The 16,345-nt window shown below is 42.7% G+C and overlaps 1 protein-coding gene across 2 annotated transcripts in view; it reads left to right on the top strand.

Annotated features, from left to right (window-relative positions):
• GALNT9 (polypeptide N-acetylgalactosaminyltransferase 9) overlaps nt 1-16,345 on the top strand; it is a 221,812-nt gene that overhangs the window by 75,552 nt on the left and 129,915 nt on the right. For both annotated transcript variants that reach the window (XM_064522068.1, XM_026095321.2), the window contains one exon: nt 13,338-13,518. In XM_064522068.1, the coding sequence (XP_064378138.1) occupies nt 13,352-13,518 (167 nt within the window). In that variant the 5' untranslated portion in view covers nt 13,338-13,351. The remainder of the gene's footprint in view (nt 1-13,337; nt 13,519-16,345) is intronic.

The following is a 16,345-nucleotide window of genomic DNA, read 5'->3' as shown; positions in this document are numbered from 1 at the left end:
TGAAAGGCAAATCGAAGACTCGAGGCTCCTTGCAGCTCCTGTTGAAACCAATCTCCAAATTAACTGATTTTCACAAGATCAGGAGCAGGCCCTTGAGATCTGTTGGAAGTGTTCAAAATGTTGCATCCTTGGGGCAGCTGAGCTCTTCCACTATCTATGTCCAAGGAGAAATGCCTGGCCCAATGCTGCTCTGACACAACTGGGACCCATTTCAGATCATTTGATCCTCTCATGGTCAAGAAAGACACGGACTGTCATTCTGGGTGCGTGGAAGGGAAAATAGCAGCTAGAATACATACCTAGCTCAAGGCTTTACATTGTCTCTTTAATGTAGTTACATTGCCAGAGATGAATTTAGCAACTGCTTTCACAGCTGTGGAAATCTAGACCCTGCTTTCAAGCACGGTGCGATTTTGAGTTGCAGCCACTGCTGCGGCTGGATTGAATGCTATCATCCTTCATTGTGTAAAATGGGTTGAAGAACAGGGAGCTTTTCCGTCATATAAATGGCAAATGTTGTATGCGTCTTTGTTACTGGGAAGGCTGCCTGTGTGATTATGTGAGTTTAATAGCAGGCCGTTTATGTAAGTGAGCAGGGAGGCAAGTCAATGTCTGCAAATAATGTGGAAGATGATTGCAAAGGGATGCTGCAGGAGATGGGCTTGTGCGGCCCTTGTAGAGAGCTCACCAGGTAGGCTTGAGCAGGGGGTGTGAAGAGCAGAGTCTTGCTCTGTCTTGGACGCAGTCCCCACAAAGGCAGCAGAAAAAACAGGGCTGAAAGGAAGTGATTTGGAAGGCTTGGCAATGTCAGATGTGATACAGCGTTTGATTAGATTAGACTTAATAACAAAAACAAAGAGTCTAGAGGAGTACAAGGCCTTGACAGGACCTGAAGTAAGATAGGTGTGATTTTTTTAGATTCCTTGTATTTAAAAATATTTTCTTTCCTAAGGAACCTAGCCCTGTTGGACTTCCTGCTATGAGCAGGATGGATGTACAGTGTGCTGCCACCAAGGAGCTGGTCTGAGAATAAGGCACTCCAGGAATTCTCATCCAGAATTAAGTCAGAAACTAAAGGAGTATTTTTAATGGTTAGAGGTATGCAGTCAGCTCTGTAAGTGTTAGAAAATGTCATTGCATCCAATGGCAGCTTTTAAGATTTGGGTTCCATCTCTAGTCCTGTCGGATTTGGGTTCAGAATCCCCTTTCTGCAATGATCAGCCATTTCAGTTCCCTTCCTCTGCTTCACACAAGCAAAATCCTGACATCTCTAAAGATCTTCTGTTTATTTATGAAGTGAAAACCCTTTAACTTGGCTAGGAGCAGCTTCTTCCTGAAGCTAATTAAACAGCCCCAAAGTTTTAGCTCTTGTCCTTTGGAGTTTTTCAAGGAGAAACCACCTTTCTCTGTCTGACACATACTTTCTCCGGTATGGTTCTGTTATCATGTTAATGATCACTTTCCCTGGGGATTCTCACCTCTCTTTCCCTGGGAAAATTAAGGAAAATCTAATACATTGATACAGATGATCCATTTCTTGTGAGTCAGTGACACTCTGACCGTGACAATAACAGAATGTATTCCTGCAGGATGCAGTTGAATCCAATATTAGCATCTGGGCTTTTAAAGGGAGCTAGGCAGTTTTAAGCCCTTGTTCTACCTGCCTGAGTTAAGATAATGAGGGTAATCAAATATTACGCTTCAGGGCTTTAGTTGCATGCCCGTGGGGCTCAGAAGGGAACTCTGCTTCCATGGACTGTGCAGTGTGTAATTGGCCCAGTGCTTTATGATTTGGGTTTTGGTTCCTCTGAAGCACCAGGTATTGGCTGCTGCTAGAGGCCAAATACTGAAGCGATGACACTCAGATTTTATCTCCTTTTAATATCAGTGGACTGCTGAGCAGCAACACCAGAGTTTCAGCTCCTACCTGCCTAACTCCAGATTTATGCCATCACTAGAGGAGCCTGTAGAAGTTTTCCTGCTTTCCTCCATACCCTTGAAGAGAACAATCCATGTTACATGTTTCACCAGCACAAGTTAGCTGGGATTTTAAAACTTCTAGAAGAATCTTGGTATCAGCTATTTAATTAAAGAAAACACAGATCTTTGTGAATGATCTTCTTGATCATTGAAATGAAAATTAAAAAAAAATCAGGATCTTCAATATATAATTTAGAATTGTGCATATAGAAGGGTATGTCTTTTTTTTTTTTTACTTAAAATTTAAGTTTAAAAATACATTGCATAGCTCTCCACTGTAATTTAAAGGGAGTTTAAGGATTCCTGCTCTGATGAAAACTGATTTTGCTTATATCGAGGCTCAGAAAGAACTCTGGAATCTCTCCTATTATCTATAGGCATGGGATCGGGATCTTTCTTCACAGGCGAGCCTTTATCCCCATCTTCTGTGGTCTGTGTAGTTCCTATTTCTTGGTCCTTACAGTCGTCAATCTATTTCCCTCTGAATTATCTGTTGTAATTAGAATACTTGTTCTCATCTCAAGGGGAAACCAGCTTCAAATGAGTATTCTATAAAAGCAATTACTTTTGATATTAGATATCTGTACATAAAAACTTAGTATTACTTCCAATTAAAAAGCCCTAATGAATTTTGTGTCTAGAGAAGGAGTAGACTACACAATGCTACTGTATCTGCTAAATCAATGAACAAAAAATCAGGCCTGTATGAGGGCTGGTGAAGTCAGCAGTGGCATGTGTGCCACACACATTGTCAGAGTAGGTCAGGGAGGCAAGGTGGCCCTGTAAAGATGTGTGTTCTTTTTTCCCCAGGGGACTTCTTGTATGCATTGGTTGAGTAGGTCATTCCCCACATTGTGCCAAGATGACTATTGGAGTTTTCCCTACAACACTTATCTCCTACAGCTAGCTCTCCATTACACATTTTTTTTCATATTTCCTCAGATATTCCTCTCTTCTTCCTCAAAGTCTCAAACACTAAATGACTCTAAATTCAGCTGTCAGAAGGCTTGGTCACAACTGGCATAGTCTAACACCAGTGTCTTTGGAAGGGTTTGCTGCAATGTTAAAACACAGCCCTCACAGTGGGATGAGTGCGTGGGTGTATGTCCCTTGGAAACATCATTTAGACAAGTCATGCTTCGGGAACCTTATGTTTGGCATGGAGTAACTTCAACAGAGATCTCCATAGACTCCTTCCCCCTAGAGATGCAGGAGGAGTTGTGCTGAGCCTTCTCAGCTGGAAACCTGTCTTAGGTATATCAGAACTGCCATCTTTCATCATCTCAAAATAACCTGAATGAGCAGAGAGCTTATATCACAAGCTTTTCCACAGAAGGAATTAATTCAGAAACATCTTCGTTATGTTAGCTTTGGAGAAAAGACTATATAAATCATGTCCCTAGGTTACCTCCCTGTAGGAATCCTCTCCTTTTCCTCTGCAGGATGCTGTCTGTATAGTGGGAGCTCACTGGGATGAAATTCACTCAATGGGGTAGAAGAGAAGACCGTCCAGTGGGCTATGAAACGATCCTTGCTGTGTATGTCAAGGATGAAATCCATAGATGTCGTCCTGAGACCTCTGCCTCTCCTACTGATCCATGTTGTCTCATTGTCGTCTTCCCTGATTATCTTTCTGCCTCAGTTTCTTGTCTTTGACATTGATAGTGAGCTCTTTGGGGTAGAAACTGTCTTTCTGGGCTCATCTAGGACCTGCGATAATGGTGTCTTGATCCTAGACTAAGTGCTGTGAGAACACTAAGAAAAAAGCTGTTTTGGTTGAATCCTGTCCTGGGAAAGTTTACTATGAAGGATTTGAGGATTAATACCTCAGTGTAGTAGAAGCAGAGTATGTAAGATGGAATAAGGGTCAGCTTCCAGCCCAGATGCCAGTAATAGCCCTTGGCATTTTTATGGCATTTTCCATCTAAGGTACTTTGAACACTTGACAGATGCTCATAGGCTGTGCCTCAGAGCACTCCCTGCAACCAGGAAATGCCACCGTCTTAAGAGGAAACGTAGGGCAAAGCACGTAAGGGATTGGATATAGTCCTCTTGCCAGATAATGTGTCCCAGTCTACATAATTTCCAGGGTTCCTCATTCTGCACTGTCTCTGACTAGCTTCTGTAGGTGGAAGTGGAACAGCTGTCCTACAGGAGACCTGCCAAATCACTTCATTCCTTCACCTCCATTCAGCAGTCTTCTCACCGATAAATGCCTTACGGGATTGTCAGTCGACTGTGGGTGAAGGTTGAGTAACGCTGTTTTAGGCTTTCACTTGAACAGGCAGAAGGGTCTGGAGACAAAAGGTCAAGGTACAAAAGCACTGCACCTCCTAGTGCCTAGAGCCAAAAAGTTGCGCGTTAAGTGCTTTGACTTTACCAGAAGTTATTGTACTTTTCCTTTTCAAACCATCAGCCACAGGATACTGTTTGTCTTCTCCGTGGTATATCTTCAGAGATACTTGGCTCTGATGCTGGATAGTAAGGGACATAAATCTTTCAAGCAAGGATGCAGCAAACTTGATTACAACTATAAAAAATGGGACTGTACTTTGGATTTCAGATAAATGGAAGTGCTGCAGTCATTTAAATAGGACAAGCTTTTGTTCTTTACTCTCTTCTTTGCAGAGAGTTGGAGGCTCTGTCCCTGTGCAGTGTGATTTGGTGAATGTTGCTGTATGTGAAACTAAACCTCATCCACATACAGCATTCTCTCTAGCTCAGAAGGTAACACCTTTTGTACGGACAAAATTTAGATCAATTCTCTGGGCAGCAAATCTTGCATGTTATATAGGCTTATTGCAGGGAGTGGTGGGAGAAACAGGTTTTGAATATGAGAAGTTGGGGTATGTGGAAGGGCCTGTCTCTGTTTAACATTTAGATTGAATTATAAGCCAGACATGCTACTGTCTTCTCCTACTGCTTACTACTGTTTACCAAGTTGGCTGGAATATAGGCTTCAGATAAGAGTTTCTCCTGTATATTGTTAAGCCTTGTGCTTGTAACTGCAAAATGCTTTTACTTTTCCAGGTTTAATTTTTGTGTGCTTAGCCACTGATGCATTCAGAAACTACTTTATATCTGTGTGACAAAACAATTTTTGGACTTTCTCCAAGGCAATAATTTCAGAGAGCCACTCTTTACCTACGGTCCTTTCTTCATTAACCATAGTTTGTGTAGGATTTATGGGAGTCAATGAGAGAGGCAGGTATCTGTTCTTGGCAAAATTCTGCATGGGATCCTTTGGCAAAAATGAAGCATCTGGCATGGGAGGGGGAGGGAAAAGAAAGCACAGGCTGTGAAACTTGCTTGGCATTTTATCAGAGTTAGGGTGGTGTAGCAGGATGGAGAAGAGAGAAATACCACTGTAGGCGTGATCCTGTATGATGCCCCATACCATTAGTTCCTGCTGACCTTGCAGGGAATCACTGCACAGAAGATGCTTCAGCCTTTGCCAGAGTAGGCCCACATTAGAAACGGAGGGAGGATGCTTTTTAATTGCCAGATTAACTACAGCAAGGATTCAAGCAGTCACCATTTTGATTTCTGGCTCTGCCACCATATCTTGCACAATCCGAGGGAACTCCTTAACCTTTCAGCACCTCATTTCTTTGCAGGATGGTGACTCCTTTGGACCTCAAGGGCATTGTGGATGCAGCCTCCCTGGGGTTTGCAAGCCACTGCGATATGTCAGTGATAGCTGCAGAAAGAGCTCTGAGTACTGTAATTTTCTGTGTTTTGATGGGCTGCTTTGTATTCAGTAGCACACTGAAAGGATATGTGAAGCAATGCAGATTAGTGCAAAACTATTGTCCTGGAGCACCTCAAAGGCTGAAGTATCTAAGGTGGAAGTGGTTATTTTATTTTCTGAAAACAAATTTCTTTTCTCCTCTTAGTTATTTGTAGGGATTACCAAAATGGAAGACAACTGAGCTGAGACCTTTTGCTTCATGTCAAAAAGCTTGCTTATATTGCTCTTTCTTCCTCCTACTCCAACCAGCTGCTTCTGTTGAGCATATGCTTCACTCTAACCTGTGTGGTCAGTCCTCGAAGGAGGAAGGCCACCTTTCTCCTCCATGCCTACACAGACACTATTCAGTGAGACTGTAACCTTCATTTGGAGTTTCTGCTTGCAAGAGTGCAAGATTACAAAATTAGCATGATACAGTCATGCAGACTGATTCATTGAGGCAACTAATTTAGTGCCCGCTTCCAGAAGCGGTGGTTTACATTTTTGTCTTGCACTCTCGTTTTGTACAGAACTAAATTAAAAAATCCCTGTAAATGGCAGCTTGTTTTAGCTGTGTTACTGAACCCCTTCTAGAGTCTACGAACCATCTTTTCATTTAAAAGTTGTAAATGGAAATGCTAGAAGTCAGCTTCGTCAGTCCATGCAGAGGTGTTACTGTCCCTGAATTCCTTCTTTATTCTGGGTTAAACCAGCACCTAAAGGTTTTACTCCCTTACAAGATAGGCAAGCATGTTTGCAACTGAGAAGTCTGAATGGGGAAAGGAAGGAAGACAGCTGTTAAACTGATGAGTTTTACCTTTCCTGTTTAAAAGAGTGAGAAGTGTTTCAGGAGTTACAGGTAAAACTGCTAGGTGACTATGACAGTTTTTTAAAGAGAAACGTTTTATTCCTCCTTTTTGAGGTGCTAGGACCCAGAAGACTTTTGTGGAGCTATTCTGGAGCACAGATGCTTTCAGTAAAGGGTAGATGAGGTCGAGGGTTGGCTTTGGAGCCCTTCCCAAGGTGAAGGGGCGAGATCAGGATTGAGACACGGAGGCAGAGGCATTTCGGCAATTTTGCGACGGGAAAATCAGTGGCCTTCCCAAGCTGGCGGTGGAGCTGCCCTTGTTACCGCTGTGCCTGGGTCTCCCCGATCCCCCTGCAATAGCCTCTGAGCGGAAGAGGGTCCGAGGGGTTGGAGCAGAGCCAAAGCTGCTGGCGAAGGCGGGGGGCTGCCCAGAGTTGTCAGGAAGGCCAGGAAAAGGCGAAGAACAGACCTGTGCTGCTCTGAATGCAGGTAAATAATTATTCTCAATTGCTTGTTTTTATTTTGAGTTGACAAAAGGTTAATGATGTCTGAGAACCCTGGCTGAACCTGATTTACAGCTGCCTGTAATTGTGTTGCAAATAAAAACCCAGCACTAAAATAATCACAGATGTAGTTTGATCTTGCTTTTACCATGGTTTCTCACATAAATCTATTCAGTAATTTTCCTATTGTGATGGGATTTATGGTGAAGAATAGGAGGCCTCTTTTCTTCCTAGAAAATTATGCATCCTGCAGAGTAATTAATCTGGTTAAGAAACTGAGACTGGTTCGTTCTGCTGCCCATTCTCCCCGCAGTTCCCCTCTTATGCAGAAATCTCTGCAGTGAGAGCAGTAAATTTGGAATGAATGACAGATGCTAATTATTTGTGACCTCATTGTCATTTGCAATGTTGAACTGGGTGTGACTGATCCCAGCGTATGGGCTGTGCTTTTTAGTCCAAAAATTTAAGGAAAAGACATGTTTAAAAATACCAGCTCCTTGGGTATTGCCACTGTTGCTCCCTGTCTCCCCTCTCTGCCCACCACCAGTTTTGGGCCGAGTCACCTGGCAGCCTAATTTCTCTGCCAGTCATTTGCTGACGCAAGCCGGAGCTGCACTATCAGCATCTGTGCTGTACACTGCCTACAGTTTCTTCCCAAAACCATGGAAAAATGGGTGCTGGTTAGAGCCAGAGAGAGGCAAGTCAAATCTAAGAGGAGGATCTGGAAGTTTGCAGTAAGGTTTTGTTGTTTTTTTTTGTTTGTTTGTTTTTCTTTTTTTTTAAGGAAAAGAAATAGGAGAGAGAGAGAAGAAGAAGAAGAGAATGGAGCTCTCCCATCTGATATGCTTGGGTTAAAACCCGGATATATGTTGGAAATTGAACCAGAGGCACTTCTCCATCTGTCTTTTTTACATTTTATACTGCTGCCTGTCATTGTAGGACCTGAACACCCAGCATATAAAATCAATAGCAATTGTGCCTCTGCTGAGTAGCAGTATTTCTGGAAACGTATTCCTTTCTGTATTGCTCCATAGGTGAGACCAGAGGCAAGGTATTCTCCTGGGGGGCTGGCCCTCAAGGCCATCTGGGCTTTCTCCGAGCAGAAAACCCCTAAGGCACAGACACCTTGCTCTTTACTGGCTTCCTGCCTGTGGCAACCCCCTGCATATGTCCTTCAGGAGCACCTTGGAGTATCCTGCTCCTCAGGTCCTCCCTGGTGCTCTTCCCGTGTTGTGCCTGTTTGAAGGCCTCGCCAGGGCCAGACGGCATGGCGCCCCTCGGGCGAGAGCTCAGCGTCTCTGCTGGAGGATGCTTCGTCTGCTGGCAGCCTCTGCCGCGGCCAGACTTGAGTTTGCTGTCTCCCACTGCTTGCTTCCTCGTGTCCCTTCAGGCCGTTCCTGGAGAAGCTGCTCCTGAGCTGACAGACCCCCTTGCTTCCTCCACCCCCCCCCCCCCCCCGAGAAGGCTGATCCCTGCAGATAACTGGATTTGGAGTTTAGGGCTTCTAGACCCCCTTGAGTGCTGTTCTTGCAGAATGCAGCAATGCGATAGCATTTATGTGGTTGCTGCTGTGTATCGGTCAGCGTTACTGCATTGTGGTAATGGTTGCCAGTCAGACTAGACTACAATCTGGCTAATGAACGGGGAGAAGAAAACCCAGCAATATGTTTGGAGAGCAAGTCAAAAAGATGATGACTGTTTCTTAGAACAAGGTCAGATTAGCAGCATGAAGAGCTGGAGTATGAGATTTAGGAACAAAGTATACAAAATAATTGTCTTTTTGCATGGCTCTGGAAGGCTAACTCATCCTCTCATATGAAAAATAGCAAACACTCTGCTTCATGCTCCATGTGTATTGCAGGTTTCATTCCTCTGTCACTTGTGCCTTAGAGATGCCAGGGTTTTGTTCTGTAAACTGCAAGAACATGCAGTATGGGGAATAAAGTTTTCAGCTATTGGAATTAAATTGTTGCTTAAAGTAAAATGAGCACGCCACATCTCAGAGGCCCTTTCATCAAAGCAGGTCAGTTAACTTTAATGAAGTCATCTTCAGCTTGCTTTGATGTAACATCAGAGCACAGCCCAGATGATTCTGAATGATCAGCAGATTTCCACATTGCGGTCTTTCAAGGACATAGGCTTTATGGCGCGTCTAGTTTTCTGGATTCTTTAACTTCTAAAGTGCCTAATTTGACTGTGTTTTAAGGCCTGTTTGCTTTTTTTTTTTTTTTTTTTCTTTTGGATACTTTCTCTGAAACAGTGTTCCCCGTTAAGATGCCGCATGTTGGGCGCACAGACCAGAGGCATGCAGCATCTGTAATCACTGAGTGTCTTGGTCTAAGGCTGTGTCATGCGGGAAGATTAGGTTGGTGTGTTTTTCCTTCCTGGGGGCCTGGGGGGGGGCCGGAAATGTCAGGGAGTGGATTTAGAGTTGCAGGTTATTTCTGTAATTATCTGAGCAAGGACTAGCTGTCAGGCTAGGGATAGCAGGCTTGGGCCCTTCTTTTTCCAAATCTTGCTAAAGGGAGTAGTGTTAAACACTAAAGCTAGTCAGAATGCCAAGTGGCCTCATCCTGAACTGGCACAAAAGGGAGAGGTGTTACAATTTCCCTCAGAACAAAGCTCCTTACAATATTTTCAGAAATAATTAACAAGTACTTCATTTAGTAAGGCTGAAGAACAACTGTTCTTTGAAATCAGTAACAGCAACACAACTCTTGAACAGTTTGTCGTGTTTCAACACATCCTATAACTCTCTCCTCTCTGCTGACAGAAAATTGTTTTATTAGAAAAAAAATGAAACAGTGCTCTTAGGTACTGCACGTACCCCAGCATCCCACTTTCTGCTTACAGCTTCCCTCTTGCTTGTCCCCGGATCGGAGGCACGACAGTACCAGTTCCTAAGTGCCAGCCTCCCGTGCACTTGTTTCTCTCCGTCCTTGCAGAGTGCCGAAATGCAGGACCAGCTCCAGGCTGAGCTCTCGTGCAAACCCTGTCATTTGGTGATGATTGCTGCAAGTGATGACTGAAGCTTCTCAGAAATTTTCAAACCAGTTTTAGTGGAGGAAAGATTCATAAGGTACATTTCTGTGAAGAAATGAGAGCAGTAAAGAAGAGTAGTTTGTGATGTATGAAGTAAATCTGTTCTATTTTTAAGGGGAAAAATACTGTTTTTCAAGAGATCACACTGGGGTAATGTTTACCATTCGAAACAGGAACTCTGCACATTGCTAGCAAACTGTAGGCACTGTAGTATGTAAAATGGTTTAAACGGAACCCGTCAGGACTGCTGCGCTAGAGGGTTGCAACCAGCGTTGCGAGTCCTGTCCAGCCTCAGCGTGCTCACCTCTGACCCAACACAGTGCTGTAGTTTGGATGTGCTTCTAAAAGTGAATTGCAACTAGTGCAAGCCAGCAACAAATTTTGACTCATGAACTGTGTGTCTACTGGCCAGAGATTTGGATTGCAGAGACAGGATTTTATGAAGTCACTGTTTTTTCCATTTTCTACTTACTGGAAGAAGGAGAAATCAGGTTTTCAGATAGACAGAGATTCATGTGGCCAACCCAAAGTCACAAGAAAGACTCTTACTGCTCTGATTTTGCATTGAGAAGGAGCATGGCTGGGCCAACCACACAAAGCTTTTCCAAATGCTTTGGCACACACCTGAAGAGAGGAACAAAATGTCCCCACAACGTAGCTGGATCTCACTTAAGACAGTTTCATAAATTCAAGAATAATAGAGACATGAATGGAAAGTACACAGTCATTCGGGACAATTCTAATAATTGTTGGGAACCTTTAGCTTACTTTTTTTTGGTTCTTGCATTAGATGCAAATTCTTTGGGCTTTAGTAGCTTGTGCTAGTAACTCCATGTGATATTCCCTAGCAGAAAGATGATGAGCTGCGACAGGCATTGGCTAGCCTGCTGTAGGTCAACTCAGTCCAGTTCAGCTTATTTCTTGAGTTCTCCTTGTGCATTTTTAGACAGGGCATGAGCACTTTGCTGCTTGTCTTCTGTGTTGCTTGGCCTTTCCTCTTCTGCCTTTGCTTGTCTGTTTGATCTTGGTTGCTAGTGAGACCTGGAGCTTGCTTCCCCCATGCAACCATAATGAGACCACAGCTGCGTGATCCTCTTGTTTTCCTTTCATTTCGACAATCAGTAGGCTTGAAGGCTCGGAGCTGTCTGAATTTTTCTAAAGCTTGGCCATGCCAAGAATGTTTTTCCGCAGGACTTCCTTCCTGCACCTCATCCTGCTAAGATTCATGATTCACTAAGACGCTTGAGCGTTTCAGTGCATGATGATGATGAACACGAAGCAAAGAACTTTTAAATTATTGGGGAAGACATCAAAGACTCAAATGCAAGGAAGGCCTGTCCTGACTTGGCATCACTGATTGCAGCGTGAGAGATGTATTTTAGCAGGGAATGCCTGAAATTCAGCACCAAAATTCCTAGATAGGCACGTGACCACAGGTACTTGGCCCTTTTGTGCTCAGGCAGACCATTTGTAGTGTCTCATTTAATCTTAGCGTAGGATTTTCTCCTAAGCACTGACCATGGAAAATGCTAACTTTACTGTTTCAGGCCACTAACGAACTACTGTTTCTCCACTCTGCCCTTCAGTAATTAAGCAGAGACAGTGATGGAGCTGTAATAAATGAGGATAGAGTTTAGCAATGAGATGCCAGAGAAGCCCCTGCATGAGGGACTAAATTGTCACAGACCTTACTGCACCTTGAAGCCAGTCACAGCTTTGTACTGCTTTACGTGTCTGTTGCTAGAAAATGTTGACAGTTTTTCTTTCTTTCTAATTGTTTATTTGAAATATTGACATTTTCCTCTTGAAAAACTTTTAATTTGAAAAATGTTGAACAGGTCAAACTGTAATTGGTTTGCTTTGTGTTGTAAGTGATTTGGGCGATATTTACACATTTCTGTATGGTATCCCCAAGACGACTATAAGCAACTTTCTAGCTTTTAATGACTTGCTGATAGTCAGCCTTTTGGAAAGGAAAGCTTTCACACGAATCCCTGGGTATTTGAGGAGCTTATTTAACAGAACTCAGCACTAGGTTAGGTGCCTATTGCCATGGGAGAGGTTCTTGGTGATGTGGTTGAATGGGCGGGGGGGGGGGGGTTGTCTGTTTTGTTTTGTTTTAAATTTTTTTTAATCAGGCAGTAATATATTAGTGAAAAAAACCATATCAAACGCACTGTTGCCTGGCTAATATCTCAGCACCAAGCAACATGGGGCTAATCATTTTAGCACCAGTGTGTCCAAACTTCCTGATCCTGTAAGCTTTATACAGCTGGGTATCTTAGAGATGCATAATCCATTTGTCAGCAATCTGAAGGACAGAAGAAATGTGGAGTAATTCCTAGGTGAGAGATGGTGCCAGTGCTCCGTTGTAGGAACAGGGCAAGGTGTGCAGTTGAGTCTGAATGACCCATCTATTGCCTCATGTGTTGAGGTTCAATTTATCCATAGTTCCCACCCCAGCAGCAGTCTGTCTCCAGTCATGCAGACCCATTCCCTGCATGGGAACCAGATGTGAAGCACTCAGGAGCTGCAGGTGGTTTCAGAGCTGTGGAGCAGCTGCCCCTGCTCAGAGCTTATTCCAGACTTGAAGTTAATATGGAGTTGAGTGACAGATCTTCAAGTGGTAAAAATTCAACACACCTTGTTTAAAATTAATGGAGCTATATTGGGCTATAAGGGGTAAGGATCTGGTCCCCAGTTCTTACGGGGAAAGTTCACCTGTTCTCCCTGTGTTCCTTTTCCATCTCTCCTGATGATTTGAGCTTCTTTTGGACTTCATGAAGGGATCTAGTAGGTACAGTGTTTGGTGATGGTGTCTTTAACTTCATCACACTTAGCGGTGAGGATGACTAGCCCACAGAACAGACCACTAGCAGTTCCCTAAGACCTCTTAATCTAAATTGTGCTCTAGTTTTCTACATTTCAAATGCAGATATAGTGAGGTGAAATGAAAACTTAGTTTTGGATGATGAGGCATTTCAGAAAGTTGGCAAACAAGACTCCTGTTTCCAGGGATTTATACTGGAAAAAGGGGAAATGGCAAAAGCTGCTAATTGATTCTTTATAGTCTGCTTATTAATAATTATGCACTGATAATACATGATGTGTTGATATATACTCTGTTTTGAAAAGCTGAGGCTAATTACTGCAGACCCATGAGGACTTGAAAATTAAGTTTTATAGGAGTTCAGATCTTGTTCTGTGATCACAGAACAGGTTGGATCTATCTCCTTTATGTTAATTATTTGGTTGGTGTTTTTCTTCCATTTAGGTCTGGCAAAGCCCATGGGATTAGTTGAAGGTCCAGGAGGCTTGGGCCAAGGGGGAATGGCTGCTACCCTGAGAGATGATAGCCATGAATCGGAGACTAAATATGAAGAATATGGTTACAATGCCCAACTCAGTGACAGGATATCACTGGACAGGTCCATCCCTGACTACAGACCAAAAAAGTAAGTTGAATTCCACATTATTATTAGAGCAAGTGATTGACTGTTGTTCTTTGACCTATGGTAGCATTCTACTATTCACATCCCTTACTGGTGAGAGTGCGACAACAGTTAGTCATACGTATACCCCTGAGTTTAATGAAAATTAGAAAGACCGACTGTGATCTCAAGCGTGAAGAGCCGTGTCATATGCATAGCTAATTCCATGAATAATGCATCGATATGCACATTCAGAACCTCAGATCAAAAATTACTTTAGGATATTGGTGTTGATTGGGTTTGGTTCACTTAGAAAAGGCCAAGTAAGGCCAGCCAAGTCCACCGTCAGAGGTGGGAACTTTAGTCTGTGCTTGTTGAAGTTATGTGCAATGGAGTGTTTGGCAATGACAGCACACACTGCGTAGACATGGGTTGCTTAAGATAAAAATAAATAAATAAAATTAAAAAAGGCCAAATCATCTACGTTTTTCTCTAATTGCATTCGGTGTTTCTTTAAGAGAATTGTGTGGTCAGGGTCTGTAATGTGCTGAAACATGGATTAAGTGTAATCCATCAGGGTCCTATAAATGCAGTAAGATTTTTTTCGCCTTTGGAATGCATATGTATTTGTTTTCTAGTGTCACAGTCTTCACATGTCTGTGCTGTGTTTGACATTGCAATTATATGTTTAATATTTGTACTGATTTATTATATTTTGTATTAAGCGTCTTTCAAATTTTTCGTATTTATGTCATATGTATTTTCTAGACGAGACATCCTCTCTGTCATCCTATGAATGACAATCAGTAATGTCTTAATGCAGAGGAGATCAGCAGCAATGCCTAGTTACTCTCAGGAGGCAGAATTGAAAAGAATACTTAATTAATTTCTAATAATAATCTTCTGTTTTAAAAACCTCACTGGGGCTCCTAGGCAGAACTGAAAGTTAAATAAAAAGTATCTTATTAAGTGGAGAGAAAAGTTTAGCCAAGCAGAACAGCTGTGCTCTGTGAGTAGATTACAGTTGAATTAAGATTTTAGGCAGTTCAAACTGCCAAAAACAAAATCCACCAAAACACAACTTCAGCTTAACTACAAATTTCATTAGCTATGTTACATACTAATCTTATCTCAGAAGTATTGACTCAGTGTTTGTGTTCTCAGACACTTGCTATCACAAAGAAAGCCTAGATTAAATAGATGACAAAAAACATTCTGCTTTAATGTCAGATTTGGATCAACGTGTTGTAAAAATCCATCAGGGAACTATCCTGGGGAAAAGGTAGCCGGTAGTTGTCATGAAGCTTTTAGACTTGAACATCAGGCCTGGTCCGAAGTCCCTTAAAATCAGTGTGAAAGTTTTTAAGTGCAAGTCAGTGAGACTTGACCAGGCCTGTTGTTAGCTGCTGCCGTCGGGTGGATAACGAATGAGAGAGGTCTGCTAGGAAATACGAAAGCAAAGGTTGCAAAGCTTCAGTCTAGCCTAGTAGCTCTCAGAGGCATGAGAGAGTTTGAAATGCAGCATTGTTTCATTTCAGATGATGCTTTTCCACAGTTTTACTGGGAAGCTTTGATGATTGATTCAGATGAGCTTTTTGACATGCTCATTTTGGGAATCTTGTAAGGCCATGCTGCTTGATTAACCGTCTGGATTACTGGGAGAACTGCCTTCCTTGTGGTATTTTGACACTTTTGAGATGGTTCTAGTTAGATCTAGGTGCCGGAAGTGAAACACTTGTCTCTAGATACTTAAGAGTCACAGGAAAACCCTTCAGATTGAATTTGCTATGAGAAATGACTGAAAGTTCAGAGAAGGTAGAAGCTCTTACATGAAGAGCTTTATCCACTTGTATCAACGGATTCAGCTGTCATTTGGTTGCCGTATTCTATTAGATATTTTTGCTGTCATTCTCATGAGCTGTGTTTTTTGTCTCTGACACCTGCAAACGCGCCGATACTCAAATGCAGGCTCTCTTGGGAGCTCTCGCATTAGTGGTGGCAGGCAGTTTTCAGTCACTGCTAGTGCCGTGTGCTAACATAGCCATCAGTCTCTTCAGCTCCCCGCTTTGGTACCGTGTCTGAATGCTTAGCTGGTGCCGAGTGCGTGTCATGTCATAAGGCAAAGCTGAGCTTGACCTTCTGTTTGGTGTAGACACTCTGCTCTCATTAGAGCTTGATGAGAACCAGGTCACCAGATCTTTAAGAGAGGCTTTGGGAAATAATATAATCAATTCTTGTTTTGTCCAGCTCTGTATGCTGACTTGCTCAATGGCCACATCTTTCTGTCTCTCTTGATACGGCTTTTATCACTGAGCCCTTCTCAGTCTGCTAGTGATGCGCATTCGTGTCATTCCCAGCACTGTAGAGAGGACTCTTCTTTTTGTTTAAATGAGAAACAAGGTAGAGTTAATGTCCAAGGACATGTACCAAGTCTGTGGCCAGTCTAGGAAGAAAGCCACCCCTCTCTGTGCCCATTCCCAATGTCGTATGTATTAAACCATGCTTTCTGCCCACTCTGGCTTCCATTTAAAAGGTTCAAACCTCCATATTTACATACACCAGTAGGTATTAAAGAGAGAAAACAAGAAAGTTTATGCTGAAGTCTCCATTGCATAGACACAGTCTATGAAAGTAAATGTGATTTGGTTGTGCAAATATGGGATTTGTCATATTGCAGGCATACTCTTGTATGGAACTTATAATATACAAGTTCTTTGAAAAGAAATTAGGTCAGAAACATTAGCTTTTGGTGCATTTTTTCTTTGAACTCCTCCCTTCTCTTTGTCCAGTGCCATATTCTGGAGGAATTAGCCTTTTGTCCCATCCACTAGTGTACCTTTGGTGAATCTTC

Source organism: Dromaius novaehollandiae, chromosome 17 (assembly GCF_036370855.1).
Source record: "Dromaius novaehollandiae isolate bDroNov1 chromosome 17, bDroNov1.hap1, whole genome shotgun sequence".
In the NCBI taxonomy this organism is placed as follows: domain Eukaryota; kingdom Metazoa; phylum Chordata; class Aves; order Casuariiformes; family Dromaiidae; genus Dromaius; species Dromaius novaehollandiae.
Note: the sequence above shows the minus strand (reverse complement) of the source record. Positions and strands in the feature narration are given on the sequence as shown.